We start from the raw sequence: 20,049 nt of genomic DNA, 5'->3' as shown, positions 1-20,049 counted from the left end.
GGCTCCTAATTATTTAGGAGGTCTGGTGTGTTTTCTGAAATCATTTTCAGGTCTGCTCATGGGTCATCTCTATTAGTTGTTTTGGTTTTTTTTTTGGGGGGGTAGAGATGATTTTGGAGTGTGGTCTTAATTAAGGTTGCATTTAATTTAGGGGGTCATGGTCTAGGGTCTGATTATTTAGGGGGTCCTGCTCTAGGGTCTGAATATTTATGGGGTCTGCCTGGGGTCTCATTTAATTAGAAGTTTGTACTAAGGTCTTATTTATTTATTGGGTATGGGATCTCATTGATTTTAGGAGATTTGGTTTCTGGTCACTTTATTAAGGGGTCTGATCCGGGGGGGGGGTCTCTATTTACAGGTTTGATCTGAAGTCTAATTTATTTAGGTGGTCTGGTCTGAGGACTCATATACTTAGAGATTTAGTCTGGGGTCTCATTTATTTAGGTGGTGTGATCTGGGGTGTCTTTATTTAGGGGGTCTGGTCCAAGGTCTTTATTTATTGAAAAGTTTGCTCCGGAATCTCTATTAATAGAGGGTCGGTAAGGGTTTTAATTTAGTTAGGTGGTCTGGGGTTTCATGTCTTAGTTATGTAAGTTTGGTCAGTGTTTTTGGTTTATTTAGGGGGTCTGTTGTGGTCTCAGAATTAAAAGGGATTTGAGGTGGAAACAAGTCTACAGGTGATATCCTGTTGATTGATGGGGGTCCGTCCGCTGGGACCCGCACTGTTAGGCAGACAAGGTAACTTTTATCCATCCACCGGCCGCCCCGTTCATTCCCCGTGGGAGTCCCGAGCGCTGCAGCCCCATAAAGAACAGAGCGGCAGCTCGGACGTCCATTTTATAACGGAGGTAAAAGTACCCCGATAATAAACATTCCCCGTTCTGCAGAACGATGCAGGTCCTGAGATCGGACCCCGCTTATCAGGAAGCCATCACTTATCCCAGGGAGAGGTAATAGCCAATCCCCTTAATTTTGAGATTTGCTCATGGGAGGGTCTATATTAATCAGGGGCTGCTCTGAACTTCCGAGGTCTGGAGCATTATTTATTTTAGGACCGGACGGAAGGAACCATGCCTGGGCATTTATACAGGTATAGACGCTGAGGTGAATGATGTGGAGGAGCCTCATGGCTTCACCTCCGCTGCCTGACATAACATTACCGATACCGACACCAAACCCAACGTCACCGGGCAGCAGCTGGCAGTGTTCCCGCTCTTCATATTATCCCTCATAGACAGTAATGTTTCTTATTGGCTGATATAACCGTCAGTCATCCCATGCTTTCTCTTATTGCTTACTTTACCTTGGCTGGGCGGGACTCTCCTCTATTGGCTGCACACTGCGCAGGGGGTGTGGCCCGCTCGGGAGAGGTTAGACTGGTGTTTGTAGTTCAGTCGGTGTTATTTTAGTCTGACAGGATTAATATTAAACTACTTTTCCCATCATGCCTTGCTGCTGACCGACTGTCAGATTTGCAGCCTAGGACTCATGTGAGGTGAGCGAGAAGAAAGTGTCAGGAAGATTATATCCAGGGGCAAAATGCTGCTGAGTCACTGTATCTGAGCGTGTCTACTGAGTTCCTGCCTGTATCTAATCCCTTCATGGTCTATACTGTCTGCTGAGCCGTGTATCTAATCATGTTCTGTGATACTCTCAGCTGAGCGGTGTATCTAATCCTCTCATGTGTGATACTGCCTGCTGAGCCGTGTATCTAATCCTATCCTGTGTGATACTGACTGCTGAGCTGTGTATCTAATCCTATCCTGTGTGATACTCTGCTGAGCTGTGTATCTAATCCTATCCTGTGTCTGCTGAGCTGTGTATCTAATCCTATCCTGTGTGATACTGTCTACTGAGCTGTGTATCTAATCCTATCCTGTGTGATACTGTCTACTGAGCTGTGTATCTAATCCTATCCTGTGTGATAGTGTCTGCTGAGCCGTGTATCTAATCCTATCCTGTGTGATACTGACTGCTGAGCCGTGTATCTAATCCTATCCTGTGTGATACTGACTGCTGAGCCGTGTATCTAATCCTATCCTGTGTGATACTGCCTGCTGAGCCGTGTATCTAATCTTATCATCTGTGATTCTGTCTACTGAGCCGTGTATCTAAAGGTACTGTCACACTTAGCGATGCACCAGCGATCCCGACCAGCGATATGACGCGGTCAGGATCGCTGGTACATCCTAAGTGGTCACTAGTGAGCTACCACACAGGCAGATCTCACCAGCGACATAGCAGGGGTCGGGGGTCGCTACTTACCTGTCAGACGAGGCGATCCTGACGTCCTCCCGCACGCGTCCACGCGTCGCTCGTCACAGCAGGAAGCTGACGACGAGAAACGGCCCAGGACGTTCTCACGCGATCAGCGGGGGAGCGGTCGGAGGTAAGTATCAGACATAGCGATATCGCTATAGCGTCACAGTCACAAAAACCAGTGACGTTATAGCGATATCGCTTAGTGTGACAGGCCCTTAACCATGTTCTGTGTGATACTGTCTTCTGAGCTGTGTATCTAATCCTTTTCTGTTGTAAACGCTGCATTTTTAGCGCAGAATCAAATGCGGCTTCACATCTGCACCAAAAATGCATCAAATAAGCGGGAAAAGGCATAAAATCCCCACAACAAAAATGTAATAATCAGAAGAACATTCTTTTAAAAAAACAGATTAAAATAGCCTTATAATATTCAAGGAGGGGGGGTGGATGTGTTCGGTACAGGGGAGAGGATGTGCGCGGTGCAGGTGGGAGGATGTGAGCGGTACAGGGGGGAGGAGGTGCGCATGGTACAGGGGGGAGGAGGTGCGCGTATTGGGGGTTGGAGGTGCACGGTACAGGGGGGGAGGATATGCGCGGTACAGTGGAGGAGGAGGTGCACGGTACAGGGGGGAGGAGGGGAGGTGGTGCACGGAACGGGGGAGGAGGGGAAGTGGTGCGCTGTACAGTGGGGAGGGGGGGAGGATGTGGGAGGTATGTGCGTGGTACAGGGGGAGGATGTGCGCAGTACAGGTGTGCGGCCTCTCTGTGCTTTGTATACACCCGGCCGTTTGGGTTCAGACTGTATTAGATATGCATGGTACAGTGGGGGAGGAGGTGCGCGGTACAGGGGTGAGTAGGGGAGGAGGTGCGCGGTACAGGAGGAAGGAGGGGAAGTGGTGCACAGTACGGAGGGGAGGATGTGCGGTGTACAGAGGGGAGGTGGTGCACAGTACGGGGGGAGGAGGAGCGCGGTACAGGGGAGGGGAGGTGGTGTGCGGTACAGGGAGGAGGGGAGGTGGTGCACGGTACGGGGAGGAGGTACGCGGTGAAGGGGGGAGGAGGGGAAGTGGTGCACATTACGGGGGGGAGGATGTGCGCGGTACAGGGGGGAGGATGTGCGCGGTACAGGGGGGAGGAGGGGAGGTGGTGCGCGGTACAGGGTGGAGGAGGTGCGTGGTACAGGGGGGAGGAGGGGAGGTGGTGCGCGGTACAGGTGAGAGGAAGTACGTGGTACAGGTGGGAGGAGGTGCACGGTAAATGGGGAGGACGTGCGCGGTAAAGGGGGGAGGAGGGAAGTGGTGCACGGTACGGGGAGGAGGATGTGCGCTGTATAAGGGGGAAGATTTGCATGGTACAGGGGGGAGGAAGGGAGGATGTGCGTGGTACAGGGGGCAGTTGGTGTGCTGTGCAGGGGGGTGGATGTGCGCGGTACAGGGGGGAGGATGTGCGCGGTACAGGTGCTAGGCCTCTCTGTGCTTTGTATACACCCGGCCGTCTGGGTTTAGCCTGTATCTTTCAGTGCCTGAGTGTATACAACAGTGAGGATCTGCACCCTGGCTGTACGGGGTCACATAATGGGCCGGGGGCTGGAAACGTGAAACCTGCGCTCAGCGGAGTGTTATACAGTGTGGGAAATAATAAAGTCTAGGATTAGGTACAGCAGCTCAGCAGACAGTATCGCAAATTATAGGATTAGATACAGTCGATCAGCAAACACTATCACACATAATAGGATTAGATACAGCACAGAATCAGACCGCATCATGCTTTATATGATTGGATACAGCACTCAGCCTGAAAGTATCTTACGTGATAGAATTAGATGCACTAGGTCAGAGGACAGTATCACACATAATAGGCTTAGATACAGCATCTTAGGAGTCAGCACTACACATGATACAACAGCTTATCAGAGTATTAAAAATGATAGAATGAGATACAGCAGCTATGCAGAGTATCACATAGGATTAGATACACGGCTCAGCAGTCAGTATCACACAGGATAGGATTAGATATGCAGCTCAGTAGACAGTATCACACAGGATAGGATTAGATACACAGCTCAACAAACCGTATCACAAGTGATAGGATTAGATACACGGCTCAGCATACAGTATCACACAGGATAGGATTAGATACACGGCTCAGCAGTCAGTATCACACAGGATAAGATTAGATACACGGCTCAGCAGTTAGTATCGCACAGGATAGGATTAGATACACGGCTCAGCAGACAGTATCACACAGGATAGGATTAGATACACGGCTCAGCAGTCAGAATCACACAGGATAGGATTAGATACACAGCTCAGCATACAGTATCACACAGGATAGGATTAGATACACGGCTCAGCAGTCAGTATCACACAGGATAAGATTAGATACACGGCTCAGCAGTTAGTATCGCACAGGATAGGATTAGATACACGGCTCAGCAGACAGTATCACACAGGATAGGATTAGATACACGGCTCAGCAGACAGTATCACACAGGATAGGATTAGATACACAGCTCAGCAGACAGTATCACACAGGATAGGATTAGATACACAGCTCAGCAGACAGTATCACACAGGATAGGATTAGATACACGGCTCAGCAGTCAGAATAATAATAATAATCTTTTTTTTTATATAGCGCTAACATATTCCGCAGCGCTTTACAGTTTGCACATATTTTCATCACTGTCCCCGATGGGGCTCACAATCTAAATTCCCTATCAGTATGTCTTTAGAATGTGGGAGGAAACCGGAGTACCCGGAGGAAACCCACGCAAACACGGGGAGAACATACAAACTCCTTGCAGATGTTGTCCTTGGTGGGATTCGAACCCAGGACCTAACCACTGAGCCACCGTGCCAGAATCACACAGGATAAAATTAGATACACAGCTCAGCAGACAGTATCACACAGGATAGGATTAAATACACGGCTCAGCAGACAGTATCACACAGGATAGGATTAGATACACGGCTCAGCAGTCAGTATCACACAGGATAGGATTAGATACACGGCTCAGCAGTCAGAATCACACAGGATAAAATTAGATACACAGCTCAGCAAACAGTATCACACAGGATAGGATTAAATACACGGCTCAGCAGTCAGTATCACACAGGATAGGATTAGATACACGGCTCAGCAGTCAGTATCACACAGGATAGGATTAGATACACGGCTCAGCAGTCAGAATCACACAGGATAAAATTAGATATACAGCTCAGCAGACAGTATCACACAGGATAGGATTAAATACACGGCTCAGCAGACAGTATCACACAGGATAGGATTAGATACACGGCTCAGCAGTTAGTATCGCACAAGATAGGATTAGATACATGGCTCAGCAGACAGTATCACACAGGAGAGGATTAGATACACGGCTCAGTAGACAGTATCACACAGGATAGGATTAGATACACGGCTCAGCAGTCAGTATCACACAGGATAGGATTAGATACACAGCTCAGCGAACCGTATCACAAGTGATAGGATTAGATACACGGCTCAGCATACAGTATCACACAGGAGAGGATTAGATACACGGCTCAGCAGTTAGTATCGCACAGGATAGGATTAGATACACGGCTCAGCAGACAGTATCACACAGGAGAGGATTAGATACACGGCTCAGCAGACAGTATCACACGAGAGGATTAGATACACGGCTCAGCAGTCAGTATAACACAGGATAGGATTAGATACACGGCTCAGCAGTCAGTATCACACAGGATAGGAATAGATACACTGCTCAGCGGACAGTATCACACAAGATAGGATTAGATACACAGCTCAGCAGTCAGTATCACACAGGATAGGATTAGATACACGGTTCAGCAGACAGTATCACACAGGATAGGATTAGATACACAGCTCAGCAGACAGTATCACACAGGATAGGATTAGATACACGGCTCAGCAGTCAGAATCACACAGGATAGGATTAGATACACGGCTCAGCAGTCAGTATCACACAGGATAGGATTAGATACACGGCTCACCAGACAGTATCACACAGGATAGGAATAGATACACGGCTCAGCAGATAGTATCACACAGGATAGGATTAGATACACGGCTCAGCAGACAGTATCACACAGGATAGGATTAGATACACGGCTCAGCAGACAGTATCACCCATGAGATACAGTAGCTCAGCCGAGTATGTGCACATGTTAAGTGTTTGGTGTAGAAATTTCTGCACCTTTTCTGCATCTCTTGGCAGGATAAGCGCTGTGTGCACAGGCACTTTTTTCCCTGTTTTTGGTCCAGTTCTTTCCCCACTCATTAGTATGGGCGACGTCTGCATGTCACAAATAGGCAGCTTGGTAATGATGAAGAATCGTTTTTTTTTTTGTGCATATAATTTCCAAATGTTGATCCTGTGTCTTGTCTGCAGGAATCTTTATCAATAGACTTTTTCTGTTCATTTATCTCGTAAACCACCAATAATAGTAATGATGTAATCTGTGTAATGACCATGTGCCAGACTGTTGATGCGGGGGTAATAGTTCTGCATTGTCCTGTATGTTACACTGATACATTCTCTCTTATATTTCATTGCAGGACCCCGGCAGCATCCTGGAAATAGCCCCCTGCAGAGGGAGCGCCTGCACTACACTAGCCAGACACTCCGTCTGCTGGCCACTGCTGGTACTGCGTCCATCACTGATCACAATCTGCCATATATTCTGAATTTATGGGAGAAATAGGTGAGAATATTTTCCTGCAAATTTTAACACAAAAATCGGCATGAGTCAGAATTGATCCAAATTAGGAAAAAAAAATCCAGATTTTTATTTTTTACCGGTATTATTTCTATATAATGTTGTAAATTCACCTTTTTCCATTAGTGACCACTATTGTCACAATACAGAATAATTCCCATATCTGCGCAGACAATGGGATGGAAGTAAATTTGGAGACACCAAAGGATGAAACAATTAATTTCAGTTCTTATTTAATTGCTGCAAGATGGCCGGAGGAGTGTTTGCGGATTTTTTTTTTTTTTTTCTTTTTGGGGGGGGGGGTATTTTCTGACCCAATGTTTGTGCAGCGATGTGATGCGTGTGAAATGGATCATTTAGCGGCTGGGAGGGAGAAAGAGGCCCCGGCTTTTATAGAAATACACACATCCCCTTACATAAATAATCCATTTCAACTCTCTGCAATCTCGTTCTATAAACATCTGTCTGAAAAAATCAACTGAAATAGGGGAAGGCCGCGCTCGGGACAGCCCGCATTTCTCCTAGAAAAAAAGAATGGCCATATTATATATATATATATATATATATATATATATATAAATAAAATATAATATTCTGTGTCTTGTTTTTTCTTATTGTTTTTAAATTCGAACTGTACTGTATATATGTGTGTATGTTTGTGTGTGTGTGTATATATGTATGTATATATACATATATATATGTACACACACTATATTGTAAATACATATACTGTATATATAAACATACATGTGTGTATATATATATATATATATATATATATATATATAGTAACAGGACATTCTAAATTCCAAACTTAATAAAACAAACACAACATAATGTGCAAAAAAAATAATAAAAAACATATATCTGTATGTATATATAAATGGCGCTGTAATAGTAATATGGACACGCACCAACAAGGGTGATTAATTCCTAAAATTCCCAACTTAAAAATACCCGAGTCCCTAATACGTTCACTCTTAAAATTGATAAAATATAAAATAAAAATTTTTTTTAATTTTTTTTAAATATATGATTAAATATCCCCAGCAGTATTTGGGGGCGCCCCTGTTTCCCCCCTTGCCGGTAGTCTGGGTGTTCCCTTTGGCAGAGCAGGGGATGATGTGTGTTTTTGTCTCTGCCCCACAATGGCTGGGTTGCAGCTGTCTCTGTGCAGTCTGTCTGTTTGCACCACTAAATAAGAGATGAGGGGCGATGTGGGAAGGGTGGGTTTTCGGGGCTGTTTGGACAGAGCAGGGTGGTAAGAAATTTGTAGCATTTGGAGGTCTGCGGAGCAGAATTCCTGTAAAAGTTGTGCGGCTTCTATGTTGAAGCCCCCCTCCCTTCCCCTCCTGTCCCCTCATTGATTTGAGAGGGTGCAGCCTGGGTGGTCTCCTCGCTCCCTCCTCACTTTGGGGAGCTGTTGCTTAGCAGCTAATAATAGGAGTTGTTTAGAGAGTAATTTGCCTCTACCCTGGCCAATGAGAACCTCCACACATTTCCATGAGCCTCTCCCCCCCTCTCCTTCCCTTCCGCTCTCTCTTTACAGGCACAGTAGAGAGTAGCCTTAAGCACAGATGCTGAGAGGCCGGACACCGGATCACACAGGGCAGAGCTGTGCCATCATCTTCCTCACTTCCAGGGATTTCTCACATTGCAGTCTCTGGGACCAGACCCCCTTCGTGCATTTGGTGTTGACTCTTTGATTTGCATCAGATCAGAGCTGGGAAGCATGAAGGTGAAGACCTCAGGACCTAAGGAGTTGCCCACCTAGATGGAAACCCCTGCACCTCATCCAGCAGCACCCTCGTATTCCCCGTCTTCCTGACGGAGGCTGCTCACTTGTGCATGGATTATTTTCTGTTGCTTCTTTTTAACCGGTGATTTTCGACATTTCTACCCTCCAACCGCAGTCGCTGTCCCACTGCTCGCTATAGGATACCAATGGCCTCTGTTCCCCCCACCACGGGGGAAAGAGGCTTTACAGATTTACCCCCGGGCTACAATACTTCCTACCCTTCTCCGGGATCCGATCTGCTGCGGAGACCCAGCTATTGTCACGCCGCCTATGCACTTAAGCAGATATCTAAGGTGAGTTGTCAGAGCGGCTTTTATGTCATCATCTGTCACCAGGGTGATGGCCCTCACCCGTCAGGGCCATCGCTGGGGACGCCGTTGCCCCCAGATGTCATTAGCTTGGCGGTAACCAGCAGAGCTTGCACTCAGCTCCCGTTACGTCACTTTGCTCTTTCTACCTTTACTCACCGGTCCTGGAATCATTCATTACTTGGCTCCGCTCTTTTGCTCACTGTTCATATTTTGTAATAGATTTTATGTTTTCTTTTACGTTCTGGGTGGGACATGGGGGTCTCCGCATTCCTGCACATGTCCTAATGGAAATGTCATTGTGCTTTTATCCATGCCAGGTAGGAGCAGGGACCATCGTCTCTTATATCTATGCTGGTTATTATAGTCCAGTCACTAAAGGGTTCACATTTCCAGTAAAATGCCTGCAACACATGGACCCTCAGGGAAGGGTTTTGCAAAGTCAAAATATTCTGAATTCTCCCCATATGAGCGGAAGAGATGAGGGAAAACATCGCTGTCATTGCTGCACGACCCGCGGAGCTGACAGTCGGCCGGTGCGGAGGCATCGCTGCCCGGCGTTTAGGTGACCGGTGCAGGAACTGCAACAGCTGCTTCTTCAGACATTTGTGTTGGTGCCAAAAAGTTTATCATAAGTGGCGCCATTGAAAGGGTTACTGTCACGTTGTGGGGTCTATCTTTTTTTGGACCGGCTCCCTTTTCCTTCTCAGTCTTGACATTTGTCGGAGGGAGGAAACGTTGCGGCCATTGCGTAAGCAGGACCACCTGTGTCGTCAGAAACCTCCTATTTCCCTGCCGCAGGATGCCAGCTTGCCCTTTGCGGAACTCTCTGTGGTTGGTTTTAGTTTTCCAGCCACAGGGGACTGGCTTTGGGACAAGGCCACAAGAAATGCGTGGGCGGGGAGGGTCAGGGTTCTCATTCGCTTCCATCCAGTCTTTCCCCTATCATTTACTTATTTTTTTTTAGATATTTCTGTCCATTCCTCCGTAAATTCCCTCTCCCTGGTTGGTAGTCACCTGTCAGACGTTGCGAGCGCAGGGGGGCATGCTGGGCCAGGTGGGCCTTTTAATAAGTCGTCTGAGTTTTCACATCATCAGAAGAGTCTTTTATGACCTTGAGAGCTCATGAGCAACATCTATAAAGAGTCGTCCCATAAAACTCACAACAACCTGCTAGGAATTAGAGGTCATTGCATGACACATGGTCTGCGCCGCTCCCGTGCTGCAACATCTGCTCTTAATCTTTTCCTCTGGCACAAGACGCAACGCCAGGCATCATGGCATCGGGTCCGGGCCTCACTTGTTGCGTTGAGGGTCTGGTTGTCCTTAGGCTCAGGGTCTAGTAATAGAGGGGCAATCAGGCGACATGAACTTCATTCTGGCTATGATGCTGAGAGTTGTAGTCTCCCGTTAGTTATGGACGCCCTGGTTGGAGTCATGCTACGTCAGCCATCACGTTGTGACCCCTTCTTTTTCTCTTTTTAGGGTAAAGCAGTCGGTCAGAAGGCTCCGCTCTGGCTCCGCGCTCAGTTCCAGTCCCTGCTCTTCTCTTTGGGATGCTCCATTCAGCGACACTGCGGGAAGGTGCTGTTCATCGGTCTTCTGGTGTTCGGAGCGTTGGCCGTGGGACTAAGGGTGGCCTCCATTGAGACCGACATCGAACGTCTATGGGTGGAAGGTGAGTTAGGCGGCCATTGATGTATATTGTGTGTCACACAAGGATTTTGCTGTTGCTTCTTACTGTTGAACTAGTCCCATAACTTTGTTCATCAGCTTCTTTTTTGGGGAAAACTTCCCGACATGCTATAGGGCTAGTATTATAAATCTTGGTTGTTGCCTAGTTTCCTTAGACCCCTGAATGAAGTATCACTGCCGTTGTGGGTTGTATGAAAGCTGGATGACACCCCTGCAGGAGCAGTCATACCAACCACATTGGTTGTCACCCAGCTTCCTTAGACCCCTGAATGGTACATACCTGCTAAAGTATCACTGCCATTGTGGGTTGTAGGAAAGCTAGATGACAACACTGCGGGAGCTTTCATATCTGCCACATTGGTTACCACTCAGCTTCCTAAGACCCCTGAATGGTACATACTTGTTAAAGTATCACTGGTATTCTAGGTTGTAGGAAAGCTGGATAACAACCCTGCAAGAACTGTCATAGTGGCTACTTTGGTGGTCACCCAGCTTCCTAAGACCCCTGAATGGTACATACCTGCTGAAGTATCACTGCTGTGATGGGTTGTAGGAAAGCTGGATGATAACACTGCAGAAACTGTTATGGCGGCCACATTAGTTGTCACCCAACTTCCTAAGACCCCTGAATGGTACATACCTGCTAAAGTATCACTGCCGTTGTGGGTTGTAGGAAAGCTGGATAACAACACTGCAGCAACTGTTATGGAGACCACATTGGTTGTCACCCAGCTTTCTAAGACACCTTAATGGTAGATACCTGCTAAAGTATCACTGCTGTGGTGGGTTGTAGGAAAGCTGGATGACAACCCTGCAGGAGCTGTCATAGCGGCCACATTGGTTGCCACCCAGCTTTCTCAGGATTAGACATGTCTCTTATTATACTCATCTTTCCATAGTGAGGGTGAATGCTATTATTGATTACTTCTGCTCTGGCCGTTCACGTCTCGCTCCGATGCATAAATCGCGTCATGTATGAAGTGTAGTTTGGGATTTGCCGCTGTGTTTCCTGGCGGTGGTTCCTTGTGGTTTCTGCGCCCTGATACTCCTAAATCGCCAGCACAGGAGCCCCAGTGTTCCCGGCAGCACAGAGTGCAGTGTTTAATATTCACAGCTCTCACATCGGCCGGAGGAGAAGCTTCAGTAAACAGGACGCTGCACTGGACGGATCCCAGCTCTGACAGCCACCCCTGCAGCTACTGCAGAACCTCTTAGTGCCGGACTTTCCTCTAGACTGGAGGATGTAGATTAATATGACATTGCTTAAATTCCGTGAATATTTTCTGGCTCAGTAATTTCTACCATGATGGGTGGAGTAGTCCTTGCTTGCTTACTTGCCTGTTTCTCTCGTGGTTGTGCCTTTGATCTTCCTTATTGAATTGTGGTTTATGATGAGCGGGGTCTCGCGGAGGTTACGATATACATCCCTCCCATGACCCTGGGGTTGGCTTGCTTTATTGCAGTGTTCTCAGTTTTTTAGTGGTTGCAGGGGGTATGGGAGAAGGAGGCATACTGTGTGATTATTATTTTTTTTTTTTTTTTCACAAGCAGGAAGGCTGCAGAAGGAGGCAACGTACCATAGACAGACAGAGAAAACAAACTGTGCATTAGGGATCTGGCTTCCTATAGGCTCCTTTCTGTAAGCAGGAAGAGCAGGGAGGAGGGGAGCTGCGGGGAATGCCTGGGTGGTCACCATAGGTAGTGGGTGGTCTAGGACCTAATAGGGGGACCACAAAAGGCTTGTTGCTGGAGCTGAGTAGATGGTGAGCAGCTGTGTCTTGTAAGGAGAGGGGGGAGGGGAGGCCTGTTAAACATATACCGCGCTCTATACCGTAAAAATAACCCACCCGATGGACGCTTTATAGGTCCACGGACACAAGTATCCGTGCATCTGTCCCTGCATACATGGAAGTACATGCGTGTGACGTGTGCAGCAGATTATCCCTAATGTATGTGTGCACTTATATATGCAAAATGTTTATTCATTTTGTCATTCACTGCATCATTAAAAAAAATCCTGTGCAATTTTGCAATTAGTCGCACTTTTTTTTTTTTTTTTAAACAGATGAAATATTTATTTTCCATGTTTTTCCGATGCAATATTAATGCGTTTTTAACCACAAGGTTTGAATACAGCCTCATAGCTGACATGAGACAATGGGGCCCGATCCTAACCCCCCATCTAATATTTATTATATAGCGCAGACTAGAAAGTTGTAAAATACGTTAAATTTATCACAGATGCTTTCCCCCTAAAAGGGGTCATCCGATAAGATAACTTATCAGCGGGTGTTTGACTGCTGGGACCTGTAGTGATTTGCAGAATTTGGGAAGTTTTATCCCTGTTATAAGATGGCGCTGCGGGTCGGACGACCGAACACCGCTCTATTCATTCTGCGCACTGCTGCCCTGTTCTGCGGTTCGGTGCGGATCCTATTGGTCGGACCCCCACCAATCCGTTACCATTTGTCCTGTAGATAGGTGATATTTTGCCTTCACCAGAGAATCTCTTTAAGTCCGGGATCACACTTGCGAGAAACGCGCACCTCAATACCTGGCACTGCCGCCGGCACTCGGGACCGGAGTGTGTGGCTGCATGTATTTCTATGCAGCTGAGCGCTCCGGTCCGAGTGCCGGCGGCAGTGCCGGGTATTGAGGTGCGAGACTCGTGCGAGTTTCTCGCAAGTGTGATCCCGGCCTAAGGACGCAGTCAGACAGCCATATAATTCAGACCGAGAGCGTACCGCAGTGCACTGACTGGCTGGCGGCTCTCCTGCATCCTTAGGCCAGGGTCACACTTGCGAGAAACTCACACGAGTCTCGCACCTCAATACCCGGCACTGCCGCCGGCACTCAGACCGGAGCGCTCAGCTGCATAGAAATACATGAAGCTGTCACGCTCGGGTCAGGAGAGCCGCCAGCCAGTCATTGCACTACCGATTTATACGGCCATCTGACTGCACCCTAACTTTTTGAGTTGGCTACTTTGCCAGAATTTTTTTGTCACCCACACCCTTCCCCTCTAAGCCACCAACTGAGCGGCAAAACATATAGGGGCCAAGTCATCAAACAGTTTGCGGTAGAAATTTGGAGTAAAGCTTCAAGTGTTGTACGTTTTTTGCGTAACTCGTAGTTGGACTAAAACCTTATTCCTTTTAGGCGGTTTTACAGAGGTGGGTGGAGCTTTGTCCGCTAGGGGGTGTGACCAGCCTCAGCCTGACATCATTTATCCAATTTTACGCCAGGAAAGGGCTGTAAATGTAGACAGAAATGTCCTTGAGCTTCTGACGCTGCGCCGTGTGGAGTGGGAGCCGCTTTGCGGCTGTTTTTTGCGCCGTCGTTTTGTTATAAATTCTGCTTTTGGCGGCGGCGACGCTGGTTTGGTAGAAGAACATCCGACATTGTGACAGGATGATGGGGCGCGGGGGAAATACTGAATTCTGAGCCAGATATTTAGATTGTGATCTTTTATCTCGTCACATACACATAAGCCTGGAAGCAGCGAGTCCGAGCGTCTACATCCGTGATGGCGCACATAAATTATGGGGGATCTGGGAGCCATAAGCCTCAATTTCCAGTGAATTAGTTACTGAAATAAAGAACAGATTGTAGATTCGGCCCCTACAAAGTGTAAACATCTGTCTGAGGCGACAGCGCCGAGACGTGTGAGGTGACAGTAACCGATCTCATCCGCCGGCGAGCGTGAACCTCCATGAGGTGAACGCCCGGATTACCACTGTATTGTATCACTTTGTCAGGATTAATAAAGTTTAGTCGAATTTAAACCGGAGCAAAATAAAGGAAAAAAAAGTGCTGGTGTTGACCATAGCAACCAATCAAATCACTGCTTTCTTTCTTCAACCCGGAGGAGCTGACTATGACGACCAATGAGATTCATTATTATAGAGGATGAAAGAAGTTATCTCATTGGATATTATGGGAGAAAATGAAAGCAGTGTTGTGACTGGATATTATGGCAGTGATTTAATTACGGTAGTTGTTAGGGAGAACATAAAAGCAGTGATGTCATTGGCTGCTCTCTCAGTACATCAAAGCAGCGATGTGATTGGTTGTTATAGAAAGCAATGATGCAATTGGTTGTTATTGCAGCACGTGAGAGGAATGTGATTGACTGTTATAGAAAATGAAAGCAGTGATGTGATTGGCTGTAATAGAACATGAAAAGTGTTCTTTACAATTGGTTATTGTAAAACAGCATAAAATCAGTGATGTGATTGGTGGTTATGGAGAATCTGAAAGCAGTGATGCCATTGGTTCTTATGGAGAACCTGAAAGCAGTGATGTGATTACTTATAATAAAATGAAAGCAATTTTTTGATTGGTTGTTTTGGCTAGAAGCCTCACCTTTGCCTGTATATGAGGGTGTATGTGGCTGGTCACTCAGTTACTACCCCTCTGACTATTTCATTCATGCTTCAGTCATTTTTTTGTACACGTGAAATGTTTAAATGTTGTTTTTTTTTTTTGTTTTTTTAGACCCTGATATCTGCCAAACAGCAGGGAGGACGGCTTACACCCAGGAAGTGTGTAGGCCGCAGCCTGTCTGGCAGTGACCTGTAATTATTGTGTAGGAAATGTGTGATCTGTTCTGTGGTTCATACAGGAGACAGAAATATACCCGGGACTGAGAAGCCAGGACATATGTGTGTTATATTCCATGTATTAGAGGAGGTGCAGATCCATTCATAGCACCCAATGCATCACCATGTCAGTGATCTGCGTCTGCCGGACGGGAGCCCTGAGATCCGACTCTTACCTGAAGGCATTCACGACTCTTCTTTTGATTAACCGGCCTGGTGTGACGCCATCAATGCGGTGTGACGCCATCATTGCGGTGTGACGCCATCAATGCGGTGTGACGCCATCAATGCGGTGTGACGCCATCAATGCAGTGTGACGCCATCATTGCGGTGTGACCCCATCATTGCGGTGTGACGCCATCATTGCGGTGTGACGCCATCAATGCGGTGTGACGCCATCAATGCGGTGTGACGCCATCATTGCGGTGTGACGCCATCATTGCGGTGTGACGCCATCATTGCGGTGTGACGCCATCAATGCGGTGTGGCGCCATTATTGCGGTGTAACGCCATTATTGCGGTGTGACGTCATCATTGCGGTGTGATGTCATCATTGCGGTGTGATGTCATCAATGCGGTGCGACGCCATCAATGCGGTGCGACGCCATCAATGCGGTGCGACGCCATCAATGCGGTGTGACGCCATCAATGCGGTGTGACGCCGTTGTTGCAGTGGGACACCGTTGTTGCAGTGTGATGCTGTCGTTGAGGTGTGATGCTTTCATTGTGGTGTGGCACAAGAATGGCAGGCACTGTACTGAATAAGGATGGTGCCTCTGACTGTAGAGCCCCCATGGATTTGATGATAAGTAAACTCTGTGCAGTGCCTCATCCTCTCACACTAATCCCCCTCCCCAGGTGATTAGGACGCCCCACGGACCAATGGAAAGTGAATGGAAGGGGCGTCCGGCCATACCCCCAGGGGTTAAATTCAGATGCTGGGTGGGGGTCTCTCTCTTTCCTCCCCGGCTGATACCTAGAAGCTTTTGTCCCACCCTCCCTCCCTTATAGATTAGAAGATATGCGGTGGTTTTGTATTAAAATCTATAATTTCAACAAAAAAAAAAAAAAACACAATGTATATATATTTTTACATAATTGGTTGTGCACATATATTATTCATGTTATCTGGTTACTATGTCACAGCTGTAGTGTAGAGGGGGGCAAGGTTCGTAACCTCTCATCAGCCGACGTGCCCAGCGGTCGCGGGCCTACAGCTGTGAGTCTGTTGCGAATTGTACTTGCCTCACTCTGCTTATTAATAAACTGTGACCGACCTGTTCAACCCATCCATGCTTGTCGGTGTTTTGTTATTACGGGATTGGTGGGAGGCGGGATGGCACTGCTTATGGCACACAGGTCTCTGCAGTCAAGGAGCGATGTGGATGCCACCAGATAAGAGCGGTACTCAGGGATCCCGTCTGGCAGCCATAGATCACCGCCGTGGCTGCTAGAGACAACTAACGGTGGCGTGCCGCGCTATATGTCATCCTGCTTAGCCGCACCGTGTGCACATCGTCCTTACTGACACCCATCGACGCAAAACAGCGTCCGAGCGCCACTTTTATTTCGTACCGTCACCCTCAGCCTCTATAAACAAATCAGTCCTTTTATTATAAGTCTTATAATGAACTTGCTCCATCTCCCAAACGTTATGCTTCACTTTACAGAAGTTTCAGCAGAAACCTGGGCCAAATGAATGAGGGGTCTCGTGGAGGGGGTCATTACTGCCCTTCTCCTTTTCCCCTCTCTCCCTCTTATTCCTTGTGTCTTATTTGCCGTATAGAACAATCTATAGGAGGGAGGACAAAAGGCCCAGTCTTGACGGGTAAAGACCTTTTGAGGCTTCGGGAAGACGGTGCATCTGGTCTTGGTATTTATGGGTTGCAGCGCTTGGCTCCATCTTAAGTGCTATAGCAGCATTTATATGGGGTGTGGGAAGAAAAAAAAACGTTTGAGCCTGTGGTTAAGATGTTGGTCTGAAACTCTTTGTTGCCAACACGCCCTGCAATCCTAAAACTTTTCTAAACTTCTTCCAGTTTCTTGATTTTGCTTTTTTTTCTTCCTTCCAGAAATATCAGCTTCGGTATTAAAATATAAGGGCGTTCATATAGCAATAGTCTCGGTAAGCAAAAAATATTCACACGTGTGTTTTGTTTTTTTTTACAGAAGTAGCACCACTTTTGTTAATGGTTGCATCCGGTATTGCAACCGATTGTCATTCACTTAAATGCTGCAATACCAGATGCTGCCTGTGGAAAAAAGTGGCGCTGTCATGTGTTTTTTTTTCTTTTCAATCTCCCATAGAGCCCGACTCTCTCATTGTGTCATTTATTGAAGGAGTTTGGGAAAAACTTCCAAAACCGTCTCCTTCTCATTAGTATTAAGCTAAAAACTTTTTTTTTTGGGGGGGGGGGGGGTAAACAGGATTATGTAAATTAGAGGAAGGTGATTGGTCGGCGGCTCCATAATGGAAGCGGCTGAGTTTTTAGGGCTCATTGTGTTGTCTGGAGCAGGTAGAATACCCTCGGTGAGAGTATCCTCTTAAGCAACATGGTGCCTTTCACACACTCCTAATCCATATAATCCACCCAAAAACACTTAAACTTTGCTTGTCCCTGCAACACTTATGCAGATATCCTTGTGGAGGTGCTGCTAGCGGTGGCGTCAGGGGGATAAAGGGAGCCCCCAGGGAAGGCAAGCCAAAAAGGAAAGTCTGTGTCAGTCATCGTTTTACTGTAGCAAAATTGGAACAAAATTATAAGCAAATTCCTACATAATATCCATTTATAATGCCGGCGGTACATGGGGTCTGCGTTCTCACCTTTGCATCCACATTCCCACTAGAATCCTTATATTTCCTTCTGATAACGTTTAAATCCAGATAATCCCAAAAGTCTGATTTTGGGGGTACAGTTTTAATTTTTTTCCTGGCTTGACAATCTGATTCAACTGACGCCATATTAAAGGTCAGTTCCTGTATTCATTCCACCCCAATCACACGTGGGGTACACTGAACCGCGCGGTCATTACCGAGGATGCCGGAATTTTCATAGAAGTGAAAAAAAAAAACAAACTTGACGACATTTTACACGTGAAGGGTCTGCGTGTAATTGGTCGGGATCACGGTCGCTTACTCATTCCCAGTTGTGCTCACTCCCCGCGCTTGGGACGCTGCCATTACTTTTTTTATTTTGCTTGCGCGGCCCGTGCCAAGGCGGTGTGTGCGCTGGCAGCGTCTGAGCGCCGTGGAAAGACTCTGTGTGTGTGGTTGTTCAGCGCTTGTTATCACATCTGTGGCTGAACGGAGAGTTAACCATAGGGTGGGAAGATTTCCTTTTTAAACACGACTGGGTGCTGGAGACGATGGAAAAAAAGAAGCTTTAACCCCTTCCCGGCCCCCAGACGTAACGCCCAGGAATGCCGCTGTTTGTTTTACCAGTCGGCCCGCGATTGACAGATTTAACGCAGCCGCGAGTTCCAGACTAAGCATAAAAATATCGGGATTATTCAGTCTTTTTTTTTTTTTTTTTAATTTTCTCAGCTCGGGACGGAGAGGAGTTAATGGTGCGGCAAATTCACAGCGTTTTAACACCCCCAAACCTCCGAAACGCCCCCCCCCCATCCTAGAAATACCGAGAAGTGGCAGAATGTGCGCCCATAAGACGCTCACCTGCCCGTTTTAAGACGCGCTGCATGAGTTGACGTACGGCCAGGACCTCTGCTAACATAATATACAGCGCGCACGTGCGCCTCCGATTCCTGTGTCAGGAAATTTTGGCCATTCCAGAGCGGCAGTCAACCAGGGGGAAGCAAACGGGCCATTCTGGGCAAAAGTCTCACTGCAGAACTTGTAAAGATCCCATTCATCACTGCTTCCATAAAAATCTAGCCCTGAAATATTTAGTGGCCCTAGAAGCCTCCTGTCAGGCCTGAGCGGTGGAATAACACCGGAGCATTCTGGGGGGGAACGATAACATTAGGCTGATAAGGGCAACAGTGTTTTTATAGGGTATTTTATAGGGTTTATTGTATGTGATCCCTCGTCACGGTCTCGGCTGTAGGTTATCGCAGATCATACAGAGCACTAACCATCCTTCAAATATGGAGGAGTGAGATCTTCCCATTTGGGACCTCTCTTTAATGAGTAAAGCCCCCCATACACTGCCCGAATCAACCAATTTGGCAGAACTGACCAACTATATAATGTGTGCACGGGCCTCTGCCAGAGGAGTCTGGCAGCGACATTTCCTTTCTCCGTCATATTTCAGCCAGGCCGACTCTCCTATATGAGGGGAGTTGGATGAGATGACATTTGTGTCCTCCATATATGGGGGGAGTCTGATGTGATGACAGTTGTGTCCCTCATATATGAGGGGAGTCGGATGAGATGACAGTTGTGTCCCCCATATAGGGGGGAGTCGGATGTGATGACAGTTGTGTCCCCCATATAGGGGGGAGTCGGATGTGATGACAGTTGTGTCCCCCATATATGAGGGGAGTCGGATGAGATGACAGTTGTGTCCCCCATATAGGGGGGAGTCGGATGTGATGACAGTTGTGTCCCCCATATATGAGGGGAGTCGGATGAGATGACAGTTGTGTCCCCCATATAGGGGGGAGTCGGATGTGATGACAGTTGTGTCCCCCATATAGGG

General features: G+C 47.2%; 1 protein-coding gene across 3 annotated transcripts in view; it reads left to right on the top strand.

Moving 5' to 3' along the window:
- Window positions 1–1,000: 1,000 nt before the first annotated feature.
- PTCH2 (patched 2) overlaps window positions 1,001–20,049 on the top strand; it is a 41,967-nt gene continuing 22,918 nt past the window's right edge. Inside the window, exons 1-3 of one of the 3 annotated variants that reach the window (XM_073544424.1) lie at window positions 1,001–1,090; window positions 6,829–6,974; window positions 10,581–10,773. Coding sequence is in view for 1 of the 3 variants with exons in the window: in XM_073544422.1 (XP_073400523.1) it covers window positions 8,934–9,080; window positions 10,581–10,773 (340 nt within the window). In the remaining 2 variants the exon portion in view is untranslated. Of the gene's footprint in view, window positions 1,091–1,321; window positions 1,496–6,828; window positions 6,975–8,546; window positions 9,081–10,580; window positions 10,774–20,049 lie in introns of those variants that run through there. The other 2 variants (XM_073544423.1, XM_073544422.1) reach the window with 2 other exon arrangements.

Source organism: Dendrobates tinctorius, unplaced genomic scaffold (genome assembly GCF_039654945.1).
Source record: "Dendrobates tinctorius isolate UK_male_01 unplaced genomic scaffold, ASM3965494v1 ptg000138l, whole genome shotgun sequence".
NCBI lineage: Eukaryota > Metazoa > Chordata > Amphibia > Anura > Dendrobatidae > Dendrobates > Dendrobates tinctorius.
The sequence above is the reverse complement of the archived record's forward strand: the minus strand, read 5'-3'. Positions and strand labels throughout refer to the sequence as shown.